At 43.9% G+C, this 27,297-nt stretch overlaps 1 protein-coding gene across 1 annotated transcript in view; it reads left to right on the plus strand.

The window, feature by feature from the left end:
* LOC147690169 (cholesterol 24-hydroxylase-like) overlaps nt 1–27,297 on the plus strand; it is a 445,247-nt gene that overhangs the window by 298,756 nt on the left and 119,194 nt on the right. The window contains exon 13 of the mRNA XM_086937761.1: nt 3,399–3,487. Within this exon, the coding sequence (XP_086793887.1) occupies nt 3,399–3,487 (89 nt within the window). The remainder of the gene's footprint in view (nt 1–3,398; nt 3,488–27,297) is intronic.

Below are 27,297 nucleotides of genomic sequence, written 5' to 3' on the forward strand. Positions count from 1 at the left end.
ATGGGCTTCACAGACCATGCCATGCAGGAACGTGCTTAGGCGGTACCATGGCGCTGCCGCTATAAGGCTCACATATGAGCCTTAGAAAGGCACCGCCGTGGGTCAACCAAAGCTCCGCCCACCCGCCAGAACACAAATAAACTACTTGTCTTCTGGCGAGCAGTGTGCAGATGAGTTTGGAGGTCTTCAGTTGAGGCACTGCCACGGCAGCCAGCTTGAAAACTACCAAACTTGTAATTGGGCCCTAAGTCTATGAGAGACTCCGATAGTCACATTCCCCATAATAACCCTTTAATTTTTTAATTAAAGTGTCAACTTGATTCTCAGTAGTCTGGGATCATGTCCTCCTTTGATAGTTCTTGGCATTACAATTACTGCTCAGGATTTGCTGTGTGGTTGCTCATCTACTTAAGCCCTTTCTTCCATCATTTACTCTACATTCCATTGTGGCAGTTAAGACCCCTTACCAGTTTTTTTAGGAATGTATTTGATACTTTTGGGTCGTGACCTGCTGAACTTTGCTGTTAAATGTCATTCTAGAATGCGCCAGTATAGCATAGTATAGGACGTCCCATTAGTTGTATTTTTTACTTTATGTTGTCGAAACCACAATGGGCATCCATTACCACTATTGTAAGGTCTATGAAAAACAATGTCAGAGTGCCCAAGTACTGTTTGTTTAAGCTGCTCTCTGGTGCCAGTCTCAAGACCAAGGGGCCAATTATGATGTTGGTGGGACCGACATCGACGTTCTGTTGGTGTCAGTCCCACCGACATCGATATACAGCATCAAACTGCCGCATTATGATTCAGTTGGTCGGACCGCATTGCCCCAGGGACTGCACAACAGCTTCTGACAGGCTCAAGGAGCCCGTCGGCATGCGGTCGGTCAGACCACAGTCCCCACAATGGCACGGCTGTGGGGATTACAATCCACTTTTCCTCCAGCCATTTCATGCAGTTTCTTCTGACGTGGAAAGGCTAGCGGAAAGGATTTATTGGGGCCCAAAGCAGTGGCCCTCTGCTATGAGTCCTGGGGGGCACCTGTGGTGCCCCACTAAACAACCCTGTATCGTTTGGAAGGCAGTCACCCCATGTGGCTGCCACAGGGTGCCGGGATTTTTAAAAAGATGCCTTTTGGCATTGGGGCTTGTGCTGCAGCCCTTTTCTGGGCCACAGCACAAGCCTCAAAGCAAAGAGGCAGGGTTCTGACTACGTCCACGGTGCTTGGATCCTAATTTGATGTCAGGACCGCTGACTACCTGTCAGCCAGTCCCTTTATCACAAAGATGTCGGTCGGATGCTCGTCCAATTGACATCGTAATCAGCCCCTAAGTCTCCATCTTTTTAATTTAATGCGCATGCAATAATTAGTCCCGTAGGGGGGTGGGGGCTATTAATAGTGGCCTTAGGGCCAAGGATGTATGGGCTTTTTCTACTATGAGCTCTCTTTCCCAAGCAGTTCAGTTTCATTGATTGATTCCATTGTCCCTAGCTTCTGAAATATGTTGTTTGCTCAAGTTGTTCTTCAAATCCCTCATTCTTGATTCTAATAGTGTCTCGATTGTGTTACTTGTGGATCTATTATTCTTAAAGTATTTTGATTTGCAACATTTGTAATTGCTTCTGTTTCATTAAAGGTGAGTTCATGAGCATTACATTTGGTGTGTGGGTTATAGTGTGCATGGCTGTTTTGTGGCTCACAGGTTGTGGTCCTAATCACTTGCAACTTTTAATGGTTTTCCAGTTCTAACTCGTATCCATAACAGCACTTTAACTATTTCTTTTTCTCTGTTGTCAAATTCCATTTAAGCGGACCCAAGGTATACAAATCACATTAGGAACAATATAAAAAGAACAATCTTTGGCAAAGTGAACAGGTCTGCCTTTTGCTGCCTACCTTTTGGCTTTGTCAATGTTTTTCGTCATGCTTTTTGTAAAGTTTTATTGTTGTAGAGGCAGCCGGGCCCTTGCTAATCGAAGGCATTGCTGTAGTAGTCTCTGGCAGTGAAGGAAACTTCATTGTGTATGGATGTTCCTTGTGAAAGGGCAGAATTCTTTCACTCACTGTGAAGTTAACCAATAGCTGAATTGGGATGACCCATTGACCCATCCTGTAGTGGGCGGGACAAAATTGTTAATGATACGATAACCGCCCAGTGGATGAAGTGGGCTGGCAAAATCCCCTATTAGTAAATGTATTACACATATCATTTTCAGTAGCGGCTGGCAGTGAATGGCAGTGGAGAGGTGGGGGGACACAAAATGAAAAATAAAAATAGAAAAATACTGCTTACCTTTTTGCCAGCCACCACCTCTCCTCTGTCTTGTTCAGCTTCCTTCTTCCTACAGTCCCGGCAACAGGAAGCACCCGGCTCCCAGGCTCCCCTGAGCCAATCACAATGCTGCAATGCAGGGTTGTGATTGGTCTGAGCGCTGTGGTTCACCGCTCAGACGGGGACAGGGAGGCTTTGCATGTTCCTCACCAGGCTGTGTAACGCAGCCTTGTGGGGAACATGCAAAGTGTGCATGACTGTTTGGCCAGCCCAAGAGAGACAGACAAACAGTCATGTTCACTTCGGGAGTGTGCAAACCATTCCTCCCCTGTACCATTAGCCCCACCCGCCCTAACCCAGCCCGCAGTAACAAAAAATAAAATGATAATAACAACGTTATTATCATTTATTTGGGTCGACACTTTTCCACCTTAGCGGAGGTGCCAACCCTGATAATTTTAGTAAAATCAAAAGGTCAGGGCTTGCACTGGATCTAAAAAGGGAGGTGAAGGGTAAAGCAGGAACATTTGTGCATAAACTACTAATATATGAATAATTGTTCTAGAGTGGATCTCACTAAAAGTGGAACTCTGAAAGTCATATTAGTGGCAGACCATAGTTGGCTTTTTTAGCTGCTGGTTACCTGGCTGAATGTGGTTTTCAGATACAGCACTGAAAACTAGTGAATTGTTTAATGAAGTTTTGCAAAGCATGTGAAGGTGACTCCAGCTGGTTGCCAAATGTGATGATGCCATTTCTAAATCCTATCACATTTTTATGTGATCTTGTGACCATCGCGGCAGGCAAAATTACTTTGAGAATGGGTGACAGATAGACAATAGATGAATAGTTCTCTGCGGATGGACAAGACCTATACTTGAAACACTTTGCATGTGTAATTTGTCCATATAAACAATGTGATATTTAAAATGAATGCCATGTTACTGTAAATTATTCTCTCTTTCCCAGCAGTCCTACTTTTTAACAAGCCACATTGTATATGTTGTGTATGAATATTTGCAGGAAAACAACGTAGTATTTATTATCTACAATAAACCACAAGAATTATCTGCAATGCGCCTTTATTTTCAATCGCTAAAATGAACACACTTTTGTTTACAGTTCAGCATGTATGTTGTGGGCAGGATGGAAAAGTTCTATGAGGATCCGCTGGTTTTCAATCCGGACCGATTCAGCCCAGATGCTCCAAAGTAAGTCTGCATTTAAAATATCCTATTGCATATAACATGAGGCAAAACAAGGAACAATCATTTAGCGAGACTCAACTCTGTAGATGTACTGGACATGTTCATATGGCTTAGTTTAAAGTTGCAGCTTTCTTGTCCTGAATACCTGCTCAGTTAATTAGCAAAGTGCCTTCTGGTGCACAGGTTTGCCCTTAGGCCGCTTCTTTGAAGCTGTCATAGGCTACAGAGGACAGAGGGGCGTGCCATGCGTTCATTTACCACTGAACCTCTGCGGTGCTGGCCCTCACCGGGTGAACAATAACAAACCTGGGCTTCTATCCCTTCAGCCATGGGAACAGCAACAAGCACTGGCAATCTGTTCGAACAGCCCTGGTAGCATGGGTGCTAGTGAGAAGCACCACTCCTGCTACACCGCTCCCACCTTTGTAACAGGGGGTCGGTACTGGCCCCACAGGTCCAAAATTGGCCTCACCCTTCCGGCCCACCAGGCAAACACCGGTGCCCGCTACGGCCAGTCTGGCCCAGCCTTCAGCTCCTCTGCAGTGTCTTTCACCCAGAGTTTGTCCCAGCAGCACTCCTATGGCAATCAAGGCAGACCACACTCATGGTGATGTTGATGAACCTAGATGCCAGAAGTAGTGGAAGTGACAATGGATGGCCATTCACCACATGGCATTAAAGAAAGTCACAGTATATAAACTTTGACCTGGTGGCATCCCAGGAAGTAATGTTGGACATCATTGACCCTGGTGGCATTAATGAAAATGATATCACTGAAATGAAAAAACAAACCTACACTGAGTGATAATGAAAAATAAAATAGTGTACTAAAGTAAATACAAGGGCACTATTGACAAGACAGCTGTGATTGTGTGCATGCGGTATAACCATGAAAAGCTAGTAGCATGGACCAAAGGAACAGCTATCTTAGGCCAGCAGCAATCCGCATCCTCCTCAAACTAGCTTCAGATGCTTGGGCGTAGCCTCATAATCCCAACCTTGCCAAACATATGCTAACCAAAGCCATGCTTTACCTAGGCACAGTCATACAATGCCTCGATATAGCCCCAAAGACCACAGCAAAATACAGCCTCAAAGGCCCAGTCAAAATCTCCATATGCAAGTGCAAAACCGATAGATTCCCAGACATAACCTACATGCCTGGCTGACTCATAAAAGTATATTTGTTATTAAAGGATTTACACATGTGTAAGCTTGCCTTATTTAAGCCAATTTGCACACAGAATTTTCCAACCTGATGCTATTTAAGCCAATTTGCACACAACATTTTCCAACCCAGTGCAATGCATAAATAAACGCACCAAAAAGCACTTTTCCTACACACAGTTTATCATTCTCTGTTCCTCTCTATTTGGATCACATTGGAAATCTGAAAGCCTGTACTGGGGAAGACATTTTTATTAGGTTTTGTCTTGAGAAATCAAGACAAAAACAAAATCTTAAAAAGGGGCTTAGAGCCCGCCCTTTACTTACCTTTACTTACCATTGGTTGCCTCCCACGCCACTCTTGTTTCCTTTCTGCTTGTTAGTCAATGCCTACTCCTGCCTCCAGCTTCCAACTCGGCTTCAAGTCTTCGTCCTTGCTCTGGAGCTTGAACCAAGACATCTACCTGCGACTAGTGTCCTTCCTATAGCCACGCACTTGGAAAGGTACTTTAGTTTTAGCACTCGTGACTTGCCCGTCCCAACCACCACCTCACTCCTGCTGCGGCATGCTCCTTCCCTATTCAATGCCTGCCCGAGCCTCCGACCACCTCACTCCCGTCGCTGCATGCCCCTTCCCAGTTCATTGCTTGTCCGTCTCTCCTATTTAGGGTCATCAGTATATATGTTTTGGTTTGCAAGTACCAAAGCCATTCCCCATACATGTAAGGTAGTTGCATCCACTAACGAGTTACGCGCCTTTCCATGCCGAGTTTTGCCATGCCTGCCCAGCATGGTGAAACAAACATGGCGGTACTCTTGAGATCTGCCTGGCTTCTGCCACTGTCAAGTTGTTTTGCGGTATATCTACCTTCATGAGCCCCCTTCTAATGTTGCAGCCAAGGTGCTTTCTCTTGCAGCTGGTCACGCCCAGCATCACAGCTGGCGCGTCCTATACTTTGTGACTGAGCATAATTCTCTGCACATTCTCTGCACACAGTAAGAGATTATTTTGGTTCCAGCTAGCTTCTTTTTGGTTAGGCGCCTTGACGCCCATTGGGCTTAGTAGCGCTATACAAATTAGATTTCATTCATTCATTCATTCATTCATAGGTGACATCTTTTTTTTTAAGTTCAAATAAAAATTTTTATTAGGGTAAACAGAATTGTCATTACAAAAAGTAAAATGCAATACATCAGTAGCGATAGGAATAATAAGCTAGGATAACATTATTAAAGTACATCAAAAATAAAAAGCGAAGGGGAGAAAGAGGAGAAGGGTAATCAAAAAATAGTAATGAGGCTTGGGATGCAAGGTATATACTCGATGAGGCTTTGGTCTTCAGGAGACAATGCAAATATAAGCTGAAAACTAAGTGTTAAATAAAGAGAGGGAACAAAAGGCAATTCATGGGGGTTTCAAGACCTCTTGCTGCGATGGGGGAAGGTGAGATGGGCGTTTGGCGCAAACATCCAAGTAAAGGGTAACAGGAAGCCACAACGCATGTCTTTTCGGGGCTAGGGTGACGGGATAAATAAATGCAGTATCCAATCTATGATTAAAACATACATTGAACCACCAAGCTTTAAACGTAATATCCTTAGAATTCTTCCAGTTAACAGTAATCTGTTGAAACGCAACAGCTAATAGTAAATCAATAATGTGAACATTCATTTCAACTTCAGTCCAGGAAGAGGACAGTGAACCGAGGAATATGTCAGTGATAGAGAAGGGGATAGAGGTATGAAAGATAGTATTGATTTGATCCCATACTTTGATCCAGAATGCTTGCGTGTGAGGGCACAGGAAGAGCATGTGGAAGAGCGTGGCATTGGGAGTGGAGCAAGACCAACAAAGGTCTGGAGTTGTAGGGAACCTTTTGTGGAGAAGAGAAGGCGTGTAAAGAAGTCGGTTGTAAAGAAAGAAAAGTGTTTGCGTGAGAGAAGCGGCTCTGGAAGACTTGCGAAGCTTGATCCAAATTTTATCCCATAAAGTAGTGGGCCAAGAGACTTCGAGTTCAGATTCCCATTGCGCCTCCACCGCAGTTTTAGGCCGGGGTAAAGGAGGGTTGTGGAAGGAGTGATAAATGGAAGATGCTGAGGGGTTTGAGCGTAGTTGAGAGTGTAAAGAGGAAGCCAATGAAGTAGAAGTCGTACTTGGAGGAGAATGAGAAAGGGAATCGTATGCGGACATGACCGCAGTCTTGAGTAATATATATTTGGGGGCAAAGGAGGGTGGAAGAGAAAAAGTTTGGCTTAGAATAGGGAACGGTGTGAAGACAGAACCAGTGAAAAGTTGGGAAACCCAAATTAAACCACGTTGTCTCCAAGATTTCCCGTAGAAGGGTTTGAATTTGATAAGAATACTGCTGTTATACCAAATCGTAGAAGTGAGAAGATCGGCGAGAGAAGAGGGAGGAGGTGGGGTGATGGCTAAAAGTAGTTTCGCGGTGTGTTTGTGGATTGGAGTGGATATAAATTGGGGTTTGCGAGAAAAGGAAAGGTATTCGGCAAAGGAGAAGGGAGATAGAGAAAGGTGCTCAAGGTTAGCCCAAAGAGGAAGAGGTTCGATAGGGTCTTTAAGCCAGATAGCGGCCTGTTTTAGAAGGAAGGCCTTATGATATGCAGGAAAGTTTGGAAAGTTAACCCCGCCTTCCGCTTTGGGGAGACGCAGTCTTGATAAGGACATGCGCGATTTTTTTCCAGACCATAAAAAGGAGGATAAGGTGGTGTTGATTTTGGCAAAAAATTTGGCAGGAATGGAAACGGGAATATTCGAAATGGTGTAGAGGACGATTGGGGATAGCATCATCTTAATAGTGTCAAGCCTGCCCCACCAGGAGAGGTATAAGGGATGCCACCTGGAGGTGAGATCGGATAACTTCTGAGTGCATTTAGTAAGACATAAAGAGATAGTATCCGAGACAGAAGGGGTAATATGTAAACCGAGGTATTTTATATGGGATGGGCTCCATTTGAAGTTAGAAGCCGCAAAATCAGGTTTAAAGGTGAATTTGGTGAGGGGTAGAATTTCGCATTTGTCGTTGTTCAATTTATAACCGGAAAGGTGAGAATATACATTAACTTCAGCAAGAAAAGCTGGGATGGAAACCGATGGATTTGAAATGAAGAGTAAAATATCATCAGCATAGGCAGCTAACTTGATTTGCGATTGGGATAGAGGGAAACCGTGAATATTTGGATTTTGACGTAATTTAGATAGGAAAGGTTCAAGAGCAAGGTTGAAAAGAAAGGGGGATAAGGGACATCCCTGTCGTACTCCTCTGCCCAGGTTAAAAAAGGAGGAGATTAAACCATTAGCACAGACTGCTGCTCTAGGGTTTGCGTAAAGAAAGGAGATGAGTGAAATAAAATTAGGGCCAAACCCAAACCATTTTAATGCAGAAAACATGAATGACCACTCTACTCTATCAAACGCCTTCTCGGCGTCAAGAGCAATTGCGGCTAGGGAATTACTGAAGCGTGATGATTTGGATAATACATTAAAAAGGAGCCTGGTGTTATCTGATATGAAGCGTCCCTTAACAAATCCAGATTGCTCAGGGCCTAGAAGTTCTGGGAGAAAGGAGTCTAGTCTGATGGCTAAAGATTTGGCATATATCTTATAGTCAATGTTGACCAATGATATCGGCCTATAATTCTTACAGTGTTGAGTGTCCTTCCCCTCTTTTGGTATAATACAAATATAAGCATCAGAGAAAGTGCCTGAAGAAGCTCCGCTAGTTTTAAAAGACTCCAAAAGATGAAATAATTTGGGTAGGAGAAGGGTAGCAAAGTGTTGATAAAATTCGACAGTGAAACCATCAGGACCAGGGGCTTTGTCTTTCTTAAGGGATTGAAGTGCTGTGCGTAATTCCTGAACGGTAATGGGAGTTTCAAGAGAGGTGAGGTCAACGGGGAAGTTAGAGGGAGGTTGAATGCTTGTGAAGAAAGTGGAAAGAGAGTGCTCAGATGGTTGCGTGTCAGAAGAGTATAGTGTGGAGTAAAAACGGGAAAATTCCTCTAAAATATCCGCATCTTTGTGTTGCAGAACTAAATTAGCATCAAAAACAGATTCAATATTCAACTTATTTTGTTTAACCTTTAAATAGTTAGCGAGAACTTTCCCCGCCTTATTTTTCCCGCCATAAAATTTCGAGCTGGATTTCAATAAGTACAATGATGCATCATCAGTAGACTGTTTGTTGTAGTTCATTTTCGCATTAACAAGAGCTGTCAAACTTTCCTGGGTGTGAGAGGTATAAAAGGCATGTTCCAGGGCTTTGATCTGAGATAAAAGATCACTGGTACGTTGACGGGCAAGGTTACGCTTTGTGGCAACATGTCTGAGGATAAAGTCTCTGGCTGCAGCTTTTTAAGCGTCCCATATGGTGTGGGTAGCTAAGGTAGGGGTGTCATTTATATCAAAAAATTCGGTGGTGAATTCAATAAAGGAGGTCGTGAATTTGGGATCAAGAAGAAGGGCATTATTGAAACGCCACCGTTTGGGACCAATGGTTTTGGGTAAGATGTCAATGTTAATCAGAACCGGGGCATGATCTGAAAACACAATGGGGCCTATTTCAGCTTGGGTGAGGGATTGGGATAAATGGTGAGAGAGAAAAATATAATCAATGCGTGATTGGGATTGGTGAACAGGGGAATAGAATGTGTATTCTTTGCTGGTCGGGTTACAGAGTCGCCAGGCGTCTATTAATTTGTGTTGAGAGATGACATGTGTGAAGAGTTTGTGGGATGTATTAGGGACAAAAAAAACTTTGGAGTTTCTGTCTAAGAAGGGATCCAACGGCAAGTTGCAATCACCTGCTAGAATAAAGTTGTCTTCAATGGATTGAGTAATGCGAGAAGCAAACGCTTTCCAAAAAGTAGGGTTACCACCTGTGGGGGCATAAACATTAAGCAAGGATAAAGGGACACCTTTAGAGGAAAGTTTGACATGTAACCATCTGCCATCGGGATCAGATTCAGAATGCAATACAGAGTGAGAAAAGGACTTTCGGACTAGCAAAACAACACCATTTCTTTTGCCATCCCCGGGAGCTGAAAAAACCTTTCCCACCCAACCTCTTTGAAGCTTAGCAGCGTCAATATCAGATAAATGGGTTTCTTGAAGAAAGGCTATATCTACATTCAGTTTAGCTAAATGGGAAAGGATCTTTTGTCTCTTGATAGGTGAGTTTAAGCCTTTAACGTTCCAAGAAACAATGCGTACTGACATTAAGAATAATTAGAGAGAGGGAATGCAAGTATGAAATGAAAGAAAGCCTCAGATAAATCAAGAAAGGAGGAGTACGAGAAAAAAGAAAAAGAAAGCCTGAAGAAGAGGAAGCCATATAGAAGAGAATGAAGGAGGATAGTGGAGAAGAGGGGCGCTGGAAGATGAAAAGAAAATCGTGATGAGAGGATAAAAGTCAGCTGAGCAGAAAAGAATAGAAGGCAAGAGGAGAAGTAGGTCATAAATTTTGGATAAAGAAGATAATTTGGAGAGAACCATGAAATGTTACACAAGAGTAAAGAAGATGTAGTATAGGGCTGCAGAATAAAACTAGAAAAAGGAAGGAAATGTAGGATAACAATAAGAGAGTGGAGTATTAGGATGAAAAAGAAGAAGAAGAATGGTTTGCAAGAGAACGATGTTAAAGGATGAAACAGTAGCCATATAAAAGTCAAGACAAAAACATATAAAACAATAGGAAGCATGTCAACAGTGGAAAAAGGAGAAAAAATAGGTCGATACTTACAAGGGATCTTGGGAAGTGGATACGTTCAGAGGACTGAACACAAAGGGAGAAACGGAGATGAGAGGAGGGGGGGAAGACCAACCAACGGTAGGTAGGTAGACGGGGCCACAGGACGTCCAACCGGAGAGACGTGACGGAACAAAGGGAGGTGATCTGCAAAAGGAAAACAATGATATTAGAACCAGGAGAACAACGTATTCCAGGTACATAAGGAAAAGGGATCAAGGAAAAGATAAGATTAAACAGTGGAGTAACGGGGACGAACCAACACAGGTAGTGAACATGAAGGGTATGCGACAGCTTAGGAACCTGTGGAAAAAAAAGAACATAACAATATATTAAGAACTAGGAACGATAAGTTTCAAGGTATTCCAAAAATATCAGCAGCGAGAGTCAAGGTGGAAATGATGAGGAAGAGCCAGAAAACTCCATATCAGCTGTACCACAGGAATTCAGAAAACTGCGAAGTCGGAGAGGATCCTCAAAAGTCATAGTTTTGTTGTTATGTGTGACCTTGAATAAGCAGGGGTGGAAAAGTCCGTATCTGGCTCCGATGGAACGCAGTTCCGGTCTCATGTCGAGAAATGCTTTGCGGCGGGAAGCAGTGGCCTTGGCATAGTCTTGGGCGAAGAATAAAGTAGAGTCTGACCATTTGATGTGAGGTATAGCTTTAGCCGCCAGTAGAACCTTCAGTAAATCTGTGTATTCAAGAAAATACATAATAACACCTCTAGGCTTTGTCGTAGGAGAGATGGTGGAAGGCGCTCGTCCCAGCCTATGTGCTCGTTGAATATTAAGAGAAGTGCCTTCAGGAAGGTGCAGAAGTTTGGGCAAGAAGGATGTGAAGAAGGCAATGGCGTCAGTCCCCTCGCAACCTTCCTTCAGGCCGTAGAGGCGCAGGTTATTGCGCCTATTTCTGTTTTCAAGGTCCTCCACCTGCTTCTGGAGTGACGAGACCTGTGTTTCCATGTGGATAACTTTGGTGGTAGCTTCCTGGAAGGAGGAGACAGATTTTTCCACCTTGGAGACCCTAGTATCCATTAGGGACCAGTTGTCAGTCAGCGTTTGCAATTTGGAGTTTGTCTCCTCCATGAAAGGTCGCAAAGCCCTTATTTCCTCGAGGAGTAATTCTATAGAAATAGCTGATGTAGGCTTTGGAGGAGAGGGCGGATTTTGTTTCAGTCTCTTGATGGTATTTTTCGACCCTGGTTGCGGGGGTGCATCCATGGTAAGAGATGGTTCACCTGTGGAGGACTCTGCTGAGGCGTCTGAATTAGCCAATGCAGTGAAAAGCTTTGAATTTTTGATAAAATTCCGTTTAGGGTTTTTACCAGGGCCCTCCGCCATGATAACACTTGAGATAAAGTTCCAGCAGCAAAGTGCGCAGCAGTGAAGTACAGGCTAGTGAGCGCTGCAACCGGTATGGAGACCTAACAGTCAATAGGAGGAGGAGCAAGCGCCAAGTGCATCAGACAATCGAAGGAGCTAATAAATTATAGCTGTAAAACTGAGGAAAGTCAATTTACTGTAGAGGCGACTCACAGCTGAGGGAGCAGGGAGCTTAAAATGGCTGCCAAGCCAATGCCAGTGAGAAAGCAAGACTCCGAGGGAGAAAAAACGAAAAAAAACGGTTCCAAGAAAAAAGAATAAAGTCACCTGTGAGGGTTCTGTTGGTTTGTCCTTATTTCCCGTTGAAATGCGGCATTTTCGGTGAAGCGCTGATGTCAGGAGGCTGTCACCGTCGCAGACTCGCTCCTCAGACGAGCGCCGTCTAAAATGACAAGATGGCGGCCGCGGCTGAATGAAAGCCTCGGCCGAAGGAAAACGGGAGTTGCTGTGCGAGGCTGAGGGAGCCTGGAAACGGTAGGCAGGTCAACAAGAAGGCAAGGTGTTCCGACGTCGCTCAATGTGCTGCATTTTCGTCTAGGAGGGGTATAACCGCCACAAAACTCCGGTTTAGACGGAGCTTCACCCCGGGACCTCCATCCGTATCGGGCGCTAAGCCACGCCCCCCCTCATAGGTGACATCTTAAATAGACATTTCTCTGTATTGTGTTGTTATTTTATTCAGGCCGTTGTTTGGAACTTCAGTGATGTAAATTTTTGAGACGTTATCAAGGTTAAGGTCTTGTGACGTTACTTCCTGGTCAAAGTGCTTATGAAGTCGCCTCCTGGTGTGCATTTTGGAAAATCAACAACAATGGGGAGATCTAAATATTCAGATGCACACTTAAAAAAAATATAAACATTAATAAAAAGGTATCCAAGTTGTTTCTTGTGACTGGCAAATACTTCTTTCTTAGTAACCAAATTTAATGTAATCAAAAATGTCCTTGCTCCTCCTGGTCTTGCCCGTATTATGTCTGTTATTCAGAAATGTTGCTAAACTTTTAGCAGATTTTTACTGTAAAAAATGAAAAATGTTTATAGGAAAATTAAGAATAACTCAGAGACTACAACAAAGCATCTATACTTAGTACAGCAGAAAAGACTTTACACAAGGTTGGCCCAGATTTAAACCAATCACAAGAGAGGAGGTGTGCTCCCTTCTCTTCTCCATAAAAGCAGGTTGCCCTGATGACTCTTAATCAATTCAATTCAAATACTGTATTGCGGTCATTAGACCATAAATGTGCAGGTGCATAAAAAAATTATAATACATAGAAGCATCACCAGGGCCCAGACTCAAGGCCCCAGGGTCCTAAATTACTATTGCAAGCTATTATCCCACACTCCAATAAATAAGCCGGTACTTAACAACACATACATGGAGCCATATTAATAAAATATAAATTTAATACTAAAAGATTGGGCTGGTGCATCTCAGATTAATAAAATACTAAACAGGACTCTTTAAAATCAGGAATAAAAGTTACATTAAGGAAGATAAATAGTGGGGGCCCTGTTAAAAGTAGAGAAAAAGAGTCTTGTCAGCTAAATCCTGTACATTAATTTTCAGAAGCGTCTTGTGCACACCCCCCATGGAGAGTAGGAAGAGCGACACCTCAAATACAATTGGAGGAAGAGTGTTGTATTTCAACAGCTTAAAAGGTTTTGCACAGTGTTTCATCCTTAGGTTACTACATATTTGGATTAGCCAGCAGCATCTAGATTTTTTGTAGCCAGGACAGAAAAAGAATACATGCAGCTCTGACTCCTCTGCATTATTACAGCCGGACAACCTTTGCTATAAAACGCGCACAGCGGCAAGACCCATTGTCTGAACTGAATATACAGTTTCCTCACAAGCACAGGTTGAATCTCTATCAGGGCAGACTCTAGGATGTACTGGTCTTTTATACTCAAACAAGCAACTGTCAGTGACCTGTTGCAGGGTTCCCCTGTAAACGGGCAAGTTTGCCCTCCCTGAAGCTCCAAACCAGTTCTTTTCTAGAAGTTGTAATACAAGCTTCCTCAGGGTTATGCCATAAACTCACTCTACCCAGCTCCACAAGGGAGTTCCTGACTTACGCTAGCCACTGTAATTTCCCTGCACCCTGCAGGCCCAGGATCTCCTTTAGCTCATCCCTATACACAACCAGTTCCGGTGTTACCCCTAAGCAACACCAATACATCAGGGGTCTAAGGGCAGTTTCTTCAACAGTGGCCTAACCCCCAGATCCGAAAGAAGCGGTGTAAGGGGAGACCTGGGGGGGGGGGTGTAAGCCAAATAGCTGCCTGATAAAAGTGAACTGAACTGAACTGACATATATGTAATGTGATAGTATAGATTGTTTTAAAACCTTTTCCATTATTGTTTTCTCTTTCCATCCTTTAAATTGATTCATCCATACTTTAAGCATCTAGGATGTCATTTGCAAATCTTTTCTTCCTTTCACTCTACACCTCGATATTCCTCCTGACAGTGAACTGCTAGTTTAGACACTCTGATGATTCTCTACTTTTTTGGTTAGAACCCTTGATATTTAGATGAGTTTGTATGATAAAGTGACGTTTTGGTTTTAACTGCTACTTCTGTCCTACAGAACATTAATTCACGTGCAACATTAAGAAATGCAGTGGTTCTCTTGTCCACCTTCTAAAGTGAAGAGGGAAGTTTACTCAGGACTCTATTCCTATTAACAAGTGTACTGTCTAGTTAGGTCTGTGTACCAGGCTGTGCTTACTCAAGCCATGCTTTCCATTTTACAGCAAACAGATTGCAAATTGATTTTGTAAAATAAAAAAGTGTGGCAATCCTCCAATTTGGAATGATTTTGGCTAAAAGTGACAGCATAATCTATTTCTTTCATGTATCATTCACACCATACAATTCATATTTTGAACAGAAATGGATGCTACATTTACAAAACACAGCTCTCCCTTAACAGTTCACGTTATCAAGGGGAAATGTCATGATTTTCTCTCAATATAGAAACACAGTTATCTTCTGAAGTAGTCTGTTAAATTATTCATTTTACCGACTGTCATTATAAATACCAACATAATAGATAAAACACACACTTTAAATACTTAATGTCATACAATTGGTAAAATATTTTGCAATTTTTATGAAAAAAATTTAAAATCTAAACTTTCTGAGTCCGTTATAAATTCCAACAGATCACATAGGTTTAACATAAAATGTGTAAAACAATGGACTAGGAAATGTAGATCTCTCATAATATAATCGGGGACAAAATATAATTAGAAGAAATACATTCATAAAGTTTTGTCAAACATTTACAATTTTCTTTAAATTCATAATGGCCCTCTTTGGCAGTATACAACTTCCAAGGAATTAAACTTGCTCTAAATGATGTTCATACTTATCAGTTATCTTTGAATACATTGTTTATGTTTGGCCACTACTATTAAAATATTTGGCCGACTCAATGTGTTTTTTTTTCTCAATGTATCTTCATCCACCAAGAAGTTTGCAAGCTTCAGAGATATCCCTAATTTCATTCTTATCTACTTTAATCTTATATGGGAAGGGAAGCATTTTAGGAATTGTATGTTTGTGATGTCCTTAGGAATGGCTTTTAGGCATTTAATTATTAGAAGAGACAAAACCTTTGTAGACCATTAATTGCTTGGAGTGCATAGTAGTAACTGCCCAGTGAAACTTCCATGTGCATTAATTTTTAAATATCACACCCAAATATATATATTTACACACCACAGCCAACTGTTAAGCTCCCAAGAGCCACCAAAACACAAGTATTTGTTTACCTTTTACCATGACCCTATTTTGGGTATGTTAAAAGACAAGAAATGTTCATTACAGCTCAGTACACATTCCTTGAAAACCTATAGCTATAGCTATTCCATCCACAATCACCAAATCATTGGTGTATAACAGAATATTCATTTATTCCCCATAATCTTGAGAGGAAAAGCACTTTCATCTTTAAACTCTATGGTAAGCTGCAAGGAATATTATATTATGGCTGAGATACCCGCCACCCCCTCTCAACACAATCCCCAAAAGGAGGGAAACCGGAAACAGTTCTTAAAGTTTTTTGGATGTGGGAGGGAGTGACCCTCCCGGCCGTATTTATTAAAACAAAAAATTAAAACATTAAACGTTTCATGTTATGTACAATTTCATTATCACATTGCGATGTTTGGCTAACCTTAACATATTCTCTAATACAGAGGTTCTCCTAGCCGAACTAGCATCCTACAAAACATTCTCTAGAAACACTGAAATTGTACATCCTAACGTTTAAGGGCCAACGGCAAGGTCATAACCGGTGTCAAGATCCCTAACCAGACTTACCCCTCCCACTTGGGAGGGGCGACAGCACAGAGGCTTACCTCAAGTGCAACTACTAACAATTTCCCTTGACTTGACGGGGGCACTTAAGACTCGACGCCATTTAAAGGTCGTTCGAAGACTTGTGTGTGGTATCTAGAAGGTATCGTGGACCTCCCCCCACCCCACACAACTTACCGCATCTGCCGTCGCAGATGACACTGGCCCCGGGAAATTCCCCAGGAGGGGGCTGTAACCCCTCCTACAAAGGAAGGGGCCTTGACCACCTTTCCTTTACTTCCGGCGACCCGCCCTTAGACGGGACCGCCTCCCCACTGAGGGGCCAATGGCCACCTCTCCCGAGCGCTCCCATCCGTGTTGGGTGACGCCCACTCATAGGGATCTACCAATTAGTGCTCACCGATCATGACCTTACCGCCTACCAAAAATAAATACGACAATTCTTACTCAACCTATGAAAACATTGGTCGCTACGACCGAAAGAACATGCTTAAAATGCAATACTACATCAAATCATTTTAATCGTAACAACTTACACGATATTCACCATACTTTATTATGATCAACAACAAACTGATACTTTCACAGCCTGTAAACGACACGGAAAACATACTTATAACATTCACTTTATTGCACAACGACTTGCTGTCCTCAGGGGCTGGTGGGTGGGTCAAAATTGGCTCTTCGTTCTGTCCCGAGCTCACGGGTAGCGAGGAGGTGCAGCTTCGGAGCACAAGAACAAGAGGACGTCTTCTGGTCTTGCGTCTCTTTTTATCCGTCTTCAGGGCGGGCGAGAACCCGCCCCTGCCTGCCCCTAGGGCGGGGCTGGCTACGTCGGTGTCTAGGCCAGCCCACTCTCGGGCGGGAAAAAGCGCGCCCCGGCTACGCCGCTTCGGGCATACCAGCCGAGACGCGCCTCCCGCCCAAAAATGGCTTCCCGGGGGGATCGAGGCACTCCGCCATACGTTCGGGGGGACCGAGTGGTCGCCCCTTTCCATATGGCTGAGATACCCGCCACCCCCTCTCAACACAATCCCCAAAAGGAGGGAAACCGGAAACAGTTCTTAAAGTTTTTTGGATGTGGGAGGGAGTGACCCTCCCGGCCGTATTTATTAAAACAAAAAATTAAAACATTAAACGTTTCATGTTATGTACAATTTCATTATCACATTGCGATGTTTGGCTAACCTTAACATATTCTCTAATACAGAGGTTCTCCTAGCCGAACTAGCATCCTACAAAACATTCTCTAGAAACACTGAAATTGTACATCCTAACGTTTAAGGGCCAACGGCAAGGTCATAACCGGTGTCAAGATCCCTAACCAGACTTACCCCTCCCACTTGGGAGGGGCGACAGCACAGAGGCTTACCTCAAGTGCAACTACTAACAATTTCCCTTGACTTGACGGGGGCACTTAAGACTCGACGCCATTTAAAGGTCGTTCGAAGACTTGTGTGTGGTATCTAGAAGGTATCGTGGACCTCCCCCCACCCCACACAACTTACCGCATCTGCCGTCGCAGATGACACTGGCCCCGGGAAATTCCCCAGGAGGGGGCTGTAACCCCTCCTACAAAGGAAGGGGCCTTGACCGCCTTTCCTTTACTTCCGGCGACCCGCCCTTAGACGGGACCGCCTCCCCACTGAGGGGCCAATGGCCACCTCTCCCGAGCGCTCCCATCCGTGTTGGGTGACGCCCACTCATAGGGATCTACCAATTAGTGCTCACCGATCATGACCTTACCGCCACAGGTCCGGATAGTTGACCGGCTATCCGGACCCCCCACAAAACTCCTACCTAAAGGTCATGTTTTAACGACTTTAACCAAGCTAAGAAGTCTCCTATGAGTAACTCATTCCCCACCCTTGACAAATGCACACCATCCCCCAGATACATACTGTCATCATTAATACAACTATGCGAGATCGAATGCAATGTCTTGGCACGGAACAACCTACTCACTTTGTTATTCAATTTTCTAACAGACTGATTCAAAGCAGGGATCGAGATAGCCCCCCGCCACACTTTTCGTGGGATCATATGAGACCACGCAATTATGCACCCCGGAACTCTCCTCGCTAACCAACTTACCGTGGAAAGCATAGCCTCCAGGAGAAGTCGTCTACCGGTGGTGACCAAATCATTGCCCCCCAAATGCACTATGACTATGGACGGCGGTGACCTTATCCGCTCTAACAGACCCTCAAAGAATGGCTGAAACTGGTCAATACAGAGACCGCCCCTTCCGTAGAAGGACACTCTGTACCCGTATTCCCCAGGTACGTGAATCATGTCACCTGCTTTGAATACGTCTGCGGCCCGTCTCACGTATGAGTGGCCCACGACCCACACCTCCTTCCTCACAGCCGGTGACGTGCGACCGCTGGCCTGGTGTTGGGTCGACTGCACAGTCCGCCCTGCCGCGTAGGCTTGCGCAACTGAAAACAAACAAAAGACAAGAAGCGTGAGTACATGATTACAGCTTCACAACATGTGCAATCGCACGTACCTCTTATAACAATTGGAGGACCAGCGCCCCACACGTTTCACTTGTTCTACATTAAGACCCCTGGCTGCAGCTTCAGTGGCAGCCCCTATTCGAAAGGAATGGGTCCCAAATTCGCCCGGGTCCAAGCCCGCTGCGGCAATGGCCATTGCAAGCACCCGCTGAAACTGAAACCTCGTCAGCGGGGTGGCGTCTGCATGCCTCAACAATGTCCCCCCCCATGATGCCACCCTTCGTGCTAGGTAATCTTCTAAGCACTGTACCGGACACATGGATGACCCGGGGATCCTGCGAATGATCGTGCAGTCCCCCCTCCCATCTTGGTCGGTCTTGGACCTGAGAAAGGAGACAATCATCGCATCGCCCCTGATCTGAACATGTTCCCTGCACAAGCCCCCCGCCACATCCTGTTTGTTCCTTGCAACCAGCTCACTAACTCTCATAGCCCCGTGAAATGCTAGCGTAAATGCAGTCCGGAACAAACAGGTCTCGAAAGGAGACGAGCATGTGTTAGGGAGTGAGGCCAGTAACTGGGACAACCTATCTAGACCTATCGGTCGTCTTACGTCAACTCTGCGACCCTCTAGGCGTTGCCACCCACGCAGCGCCTTTTGTACTGTAAAAGACGCTGTCGGGTCCTGGATGCCATGGGCCCTGGCAACAAAGGAAATGGCGGCACGATGCCTTTGGGCCGTAGCCACCGATTTCCCAGCCCTACGTAAAGACATCAGAAAAAGTACTACCCACTCTTCCTGACCCCAAAGTCCCCCTCTCTCTGCCCCCAAAAAGGCTAAATAGGCCTGAAACGCCCCTTCATATGCCTTCCTTGTCCTGGGTGCTAGACTCTCTCCCACGAGGTGACGAAGTTCGGGGCACCGAGAGACCAGAGAGCTTCGGGGAAGGGTGCCGGCTCTGGGTCCGCTGAAGGAAGGAAACCCGAGAAAGCCTGCATGTGAAAACGAGACAGTGCATCAGCAGCCTGATTCATCACCCCTGGGACATGTTTTGCTCTGAATATCACGTTCAGTTGCATACACAGTAAGACTATTTCTTTGAGCAGCCTCAACATCAATTTACAACGGGCTGCCTGACTATTGATGCATTCTACCACGGTCATATTGTCGGACCAGAACACGACAGAATGATCTCTGAACCCTTCTGGCCAGGTTCTCAGGGCCACCAGAATGGGAAACAGTTCAAGGAAAGCAATATTACTCGTCAGCCCCTTCTCGTGCCACCATAGGGGCCACCTTTGTGCAGACCATTTTGTGCCGAAGATGGCGCCAAAGCCTATGCTTCCTGCTGAATCAGTCCATAGCCCAAGCTCTTCGGAGGACACGGCTGGCTTGTTCCAGACGACTCGGCCATTGAAGTCCGCCAAAAATGCTAACCAAATCCGCATGTCCTGGCGGACCTCAGCCGATAACCTCGTGCGATGATGACCCTCTTTTAGGCCAACCATCGATTGGGCAATTGAGCGGGAAAAGGGGCGAGCCATTGGGATCACCCTCAAGGCAAAGTTCAACTTTCCCACTAATTGTTGCAACTGATGCAGTGTAACCTTAGATGCATTTAAACATACTTGGAGGGCTGTCCTGAATTTCAACACTTTGCTAGCTGGTAAACGGAAACACCCCTCCCTTGAATCCAACTCGATCCCCAAAAACTCGAGGCAAGTCGTGGGACCCATAGTTTTACCCGGTGCCAATGGCACGCCAAAATGACCCATCAACACACAGAATTCCGCTAAGGCCTGGGCACATTCGGGATTTCCGGCGGAGCCGAGGAACAAAAAGTCGTCAAGGTAGTGCATTACATTTCGGAAACCCGTTTTCTTAGTAAACACCCATTGCAGGAAAGTACTGAATTGCTCAAAATAAGCACATGATATAGAGCATCCCATTGGCATACACCTATCCATGTAAAATGACCCCTGAAACCCGAATCCCAGAAGACGCTGATCGTCTGGGTGTACCGGGAGCAACCGGAACGCTGACTCGATATCTGATTTCGCCATCAACGTCCCGGGCCCCAGGCGATTCAAGATGGCTACTGCCTCATCAAACGATGCGTATCGCACCGAACAAACTTCTGGATCAATTGCGTCGTTCACCGAAAGACCATGTGGAGCAGACAGATTATGGATCAAACGAAACTCACCTGGGTCCTTCTTGGGGACCACCCCTAACGGAGAACAAACAAAATCCGGTACCGGGGGTACACAAAACGGGCCGGCGACCCGTCCCCGGCTAACCTCTTTCTGAATTTTCCCTTGCACTACAGATGTATGTTGTAAAACGGAAAGTTGATTTTTGCAAATCCCTACACCCTGAAAGTCCCCCACCGGGATGCGGAAACCATGTGTAAAACCGTTCCGCAGCACCCCAGCAGAAGTACGATCCGGGTATTCACTGAGCCAGGGAATCATCGCCAAGGTATCAATCGGGGTTGGTAAAGGCGCCCCTCGGACTAGTTTAGACCTGTTTGGCGCCTCCCTTACCCCCATTCTCACCCGTTCTGGCTCTGCACGATGACTCAGGATGGGACGACCCACACGTACTACACTCGTGTTTGAACTTACACGATCCCGGAGGTCTGGTACATTTCCCTTTGTTGAAATTAAAGCAGAAACCCTTTCTCCCTGAATTGCCTGCGGGCCTCGACTGATCGTCGGTGCTCGTACTTGGTCGAAAGGGCGTCCCCACATTTTGGCGGGAGTAATCAACAACATTGCTCCCAACCAATGGCATTTTTAACATTCCTGATTCTTTCATTTTATCCCATGTTACAGAATCGTAACAATCCCAAGTCAAACTCTTGTTATGTTCCTTTTCTTTCCTGAACAGATTGTCATAACAAAACCAATGGTTACCTTGATACGCTGTCGAGTAACCCATAATTCGTGATTGATAAATGGGAAACTCAGGAAGCAACTCGGGCCTACGTTCCCCCAAAATTGATGTAAAAATACCCCACGCATTGCCCCAGTTGCCAATATTCTCATTTATCTTAAAGGCGGCCATTTTTGCGCGCCAAACACTCGGATACATTAGGTCCTTCTGACTTTTAACATGCTCCACCTCATAATGATCAACAAGCAAGGAGAAAATATTCACGTACTCCCCAGCCCAAATCTTTTCCTTTATAGCTAAAGGCACATGTTGTCCCAATCTCTCTCTACGAGAGGGTGCTGACTCGTCCCTTGCAATCGGCAATGGCCGCTTACCTGCACCGGACGCAGCTTCTGCCGCTTGCGGCTTGTCTATTCCCGCCAACGGCGCAGCCACTTTAGCTGCATCTCTCTTCTCACGAAGCCCTTTTATCAGCGCCTGTGCCTCGGCGGCTGTGGCGCCATCACTACTATCCCCCAACCAAGCTGCTAGCTGTGCTGCCAGCTCGGGGGGCATGTCTTCCTTGGATGTCGGGGTGACGACAACGGGGATTGGATTCCCCTCCATCGGTACTGGGGTCGGCGCCTCGAGCGGGGCAGAGGGAACCGGGACGTCTCCACCGGCTGGAACCCTTCTCGGCCTCTTTGGTCTCCCTCCAGCCGGCGCAGAGCCCGAACCCTCCTCCCCGTCTCGCTCCGCCAACCGTTTCTTTATGTCGGACACCTCTTTGCAAAGGGCCCGCACCATCTGGTCGGTCGTCATTCTCTTTGCGCCTTTCTTGGGCATCTCTCCGACGAAGTATCTAGAAGACAAAGAAAAAAGATCAAAACGCTCAAAATTGGCTCTTCGTTCTGTCCCGAGCTCACGGGTAGCGAGGAGGTGCAGCTTCGGAGCACAAGAACAAGAGGACGTCTTCTGGTCTTGCGTCTCTTTTTATCCGTCTTCAGGGCGGGCGAGAACCCGCCCCTGCCTGCCCCTAGGGCGGGGCTGGCTACGTCGGTGTCTAGGCCAGCCCACTCTCGGGCGGGAAAAAGCGCGCCCCGGCTACGCCGCTTCGGGCATACCAGCCGAGACGCGCCTCCCGCCCAAAAATGGCTTCCCGGGGGGATCGAGGCACTCCGCCATACGTTCGGGGGGACCGAGTGGTCGCCCCTTTCCATAAGCAGCAGAGACACAAGGATGCAGCCTTGCTTTAGGCTACTCTGTGTCAGGATTTTCTTAAACCAAGAACTGCCCAAATTGAGTGGAGCTTAGTTAACATAAATATACTACTTTAAATATTTGAATGAGTAGATGTGAAATGCTTACTTTTTGGATTTTACCCATAACCAAGAAATTTTCAACCTGTTGAAGGTAGTGTGGAATCCAACAAAAGAGGCATGCACAGATGTTTTCTATAAACATTCCCACAACCTCCACAGAGAACAAAAACTGGTGGCCAGTGCTAACACAGCTCAAAATGAGATTACTCCTTTCGGATGATTCCTAACTATATCCCCTACCCCACAAAAAAAACGAATTTAAGCAATAACTTAGCAAATACTTTTGATAATAAATCCAAAAGGACGATTAACCTACAAGACCCTGGTTCCGAATCTCACTTTCGGCATAGTGGATTGATGTGTCCAAGAAGGTTGGTATCTCCCAACGAAGAAACTATATGTTGAAACACTGCCACATACATCTCCTCCCAGAACTGTTCAAACATTTTTACTAGTGTATTTGAAACTTTTGGTGGCAGGCGCTAAAATATTTCAAATTAGCCAAGGTCCGGTCCTTGAACGCATTGCATGCTAAACACGAAAACAGGCATTAATTTAGCCTGATTAATAATACACTGCACAATCCCAGTGCTAATGTACAATAACATGATTTGCTGGTATCAGATTCAGACCTAAATGTGTCTCCCTAACCTGAAATCTCTGGCATGTTATAATGATTTCATAAAGCACATGAACAAACAATGTATCACTTAGCAGCAAATGGTGATAGAGCAAAAGGCTGATGAAATATGACTGGAGAAAGGTTTTTGTGGTGATCATGGCCAGGCAAATGTAGTTTCCTCCAGGCCTTTATTGACCTGAACAGTCCTCCGTCAAGCTTTACTTGATTGCACTTTCTGTTCTTTCGCCCAACTGGCTTTCAATGCCCCTGCGTTCCAGATGGAACCTCTAACACATACCAGTGTATTACATATTTAACACTCTATGACCTAAACACAGATCAACAAGTATAATCAATATATAAAGTAATTTTTGTAATATATTTGCAACTCACTTTAGCCTTACTTAACTGATTGACTGTAAGTTACTTTCTGAAATGGAGGTGATTCTTAAGGCCAGTGCAAAGCAATCCAAAGGTTAGGGGAGAGAGCCAAAACAGATCCCCCCACCACGTCATGTAGTCTTTATGGTACTTTGAAAATGAGAGTAAGAGATGTTCTGAAAAATGAAGAGGTCTGTTAGGGAAATATCTTTTAAAGTGAGAGGAGAGAAAACCTGGCAAAGACCAATTAATATAATGAACCTCAATGCATGGGGTTTTGAAGTAGGTTTTCTGTTGAATGGGTAACAAATGAAGAGATTTCCGAATGGGATGCATATGAAAAAAGCTTAAACAACCAGCCGAGATGCTAGTAAATAAAGATGGTTACACCAATTCAGTAAGGAGACAGACAATGCCATGACTGTAGTACTTGTTCATTAAAAGACAGAAAAGGGAAAACGGGATGAAGTTGCCAGATAACTTAAATCACATAAGAAAATAATCAAAGGGACCTGACAGTAGCCACAAAGAGAATAATCCTGCTTAATATCCAACTGGGAAGGAGTGAAGTAGCATCTGAATTCTGGTGGCCAGAAAGTAGGTTGCCAAAGAAACGTCAGGCCACAGTCACGAAAATTTCAAACCTTTTGGTATTTAATTTTAGCCCATAATGACCCGCCCAGAAATATAGTTCTGATAAACATTGTTGTAACAAGAGTTTGCTACTGAAGCACCACTCAGTCTATAAAGCGGTTGAGTGACATCTGCAAAGCAGTAAAATTGAAAATAGGAAGACCCAATAAGTAAAGCAAGAGGCCTCAGATAAATGATAGATAAAGAGGCAGTAGCGCAGAACTTAATGGAGCAACACAAGAAGCTTTATAAGAAAAAGAATGGACCCATAGTAAACCACAGGATTTGATTTGAATGAAAACAGGAGAACCACTGAAGGATCAATCCTTCAATACCAGCTGTACTTATTTTCTTTATTAAAAGGGAATGGTTGATGGTATCAAATATGACTGACAGCTCCTGTATTATAAGGGCACTGACACCACTAAGTGGAACCCATAAACTGAAATGAAAACCCACCCTAGCATCGTAAAAGATGTTTTGACATCCAAGAAGCTTAGAAATATGGAGAGTAATAAACACTTCTAAATTCTAGCTATAGCTGGAAGGAGAGGGGTGGAGCAGCAGTTTAAAAAGAGAGGGATCAAGAGAAGGTTTCTCTAACAAAGGAAGAACAATAGCCGCTTTGAATGATAAAAATGATAATGGATCGGCTTCTCTTGGACTCTCCCACCTTGAATGTTTCAGTGAATATTTTGAAAGTATATTTAAACTTGAAAATATAATAGTTATCACGGGTTAAGGTTTTGCAATATTTAAGATTAAATAATTCAGTTTCCCAATTGATAGACTCTTGGAATAAAGAAATGAAATAACATTCCAGTATAACTCCTTGCTCCCGGACAAACCATGCAACATAGAGATCTAAATTTGTAATGGGTGTTAATTCTATATTTTGACTGGCCTCAGTCATCAAAACAGATATGGAAAGTGGGGGAGTCCTGTTAATGTGCTTTAAATATGAAATGTTCTCATGTTCATCTTTTATTGGATTGTCAAGTTTATTCATTAGATGGACTCACAATTTTAAAATCCATTTTCATTAAGCATGGTATAACCTTCACCTGAAGGTAATGAGATTTTTATTTGCTACATATTATATCAATGCGATTAGTGTTATTGGAATGTTTTTACAGATCATTAAAATGAATTTGATGGCTTTGAAATAGTTTCTATAATTTCTTATTCAAAATTTTTCTTGAGCAGGGTAATCTAATCTTAGATTTTAACTCTATATGGTATTTGAGTAATGGCCATATTGTGATGTAGATTTTATTGAATTCTTAAACTGTTAGTTGTAATTTGATAGTTTACTAAGTATGTGTTAGTGTAATGGATCATGTTCCAAATAAACTGAATTTGATTGACAGACTGAATAGGATCACTAATTGAAGAGATGCTTTCAAAACGTTTAGAAACACACAGGACAAAACATTTTTTGATGATGCTAAAACTTCTAACTGGAAAAAGATCCAGAGGAGAGCCTGATTCACAAGTGTTGACAAAAAAATTAGTTACTCACTGTCAAGGATGTCGAACTCAAAGAAATTGAAGAAACAACATTAACAGAGATGGTGTAGAATTCATTAGCAATATTATTTCTAATGTCGCTGATTTTTGCATGAAAGAATTTAGCAAGTTGTAAACAGTAAAGCTGAGTTATTTTTTAATACAAATACTGTTTTGCCCAAGAGGTCATTAATAACAATAATCCGTTATTTTTATTTATTTGTAGGTGTAAAATTGTTATTAGAGTAATGTTGAGGATGGACTTCCTTTGTAGCCACTTAATATTTTGATATGGGTGCTTTCTTTTCAGAATTTTTTTCTCACTTGATTATTAATGCTCCAAACACACTCAACTTGTTTTACATTTGACAGGTATCTGTTATCACCCACTGACGACTGCCTAAAGTGTACACCAGTGTGATGTACCTCCTTCCTCTCTGCTTATTCTCCTCAGTCATGTGCATTCTTGCATGACGGTTCAAAGTCTCCTTTGCAAACAGAAATTCTCTGTTGGTGAATTTACGATCTACTATCACTATTGAAGTTTTAGACAGCAAGTATTCAATGCCAATCCCAAAGGTCCTTCTGAATATAGAGGGAATTAGTTTGCCAAGCGTAAACACAAATGGGGGGGGGGGAGAGGAGTAGGGTGGAAAACAGAAGTTCTGTACTGGTATACATAGCCACCAATGTATGGTGTGCAGTTTGACATTATATCACAGGGTGGAATTAAGGAACCTCTTTTGGCTGCACACTGAAAAACATACTAGACCATATAATTAGTTCTAAACTAAACCACTTTGCCACATCAATACTTATTTCACCAGTTGTTTCAAGTCTTACCTGATTCAACAAAAGGCAAGGCAATAACGAGCTACAGAGTAACTAGGATTCTACCCCCAAAGACAGGAGAAGCAGGTCCGAACAGTGCAGTACAAAAATGTAAATGATAAAATAAGATTCATGTAAACAAATAAAACTAACAAGAGGGAATCAAAGTGTCAGATTGAGAAAAAGGGCATGCTGCAAAAACATTTTCAATTCAAGAAGGGTTCATTTCTGTACAGTGGACATCAGGGTAAGAAAGCTGCTGTCCAGCCCACCAAGTAGCCTTCAGAAAACTAACTCCTGTTAACCTCCAGGAAGCAGAACCCCACTTTAAGAGATGCAAGTGCATGTCTAGATACATAGCACAACCTTAATTCTTCCCCAAATTTTATCATACTAATCAGGTTTTTCACAACATCACACAAAGGACAAAACAAAACAAAGACAGGGGAAAAAAGTCTGATACTAAAAGCAGGAATCATACAACACACATATGTTGCTAGGCAAGTCATTTATTGTTGACTCTGCCT

Source organism: Lissotriton vulgaris, chromosome 9 (genome assembly GCF_964263255.1).
Source record: "Lissotriton vulgaris chromosome 9, aLisVul1.2, whole genome shotgun sequence".
NCBI classification, from domain to species: Eukaryota; Metazoa; Chordata; class Amphibia; order Caudata; family Salamandridae; genus Lissotriton; species Lissotriton vulgaris.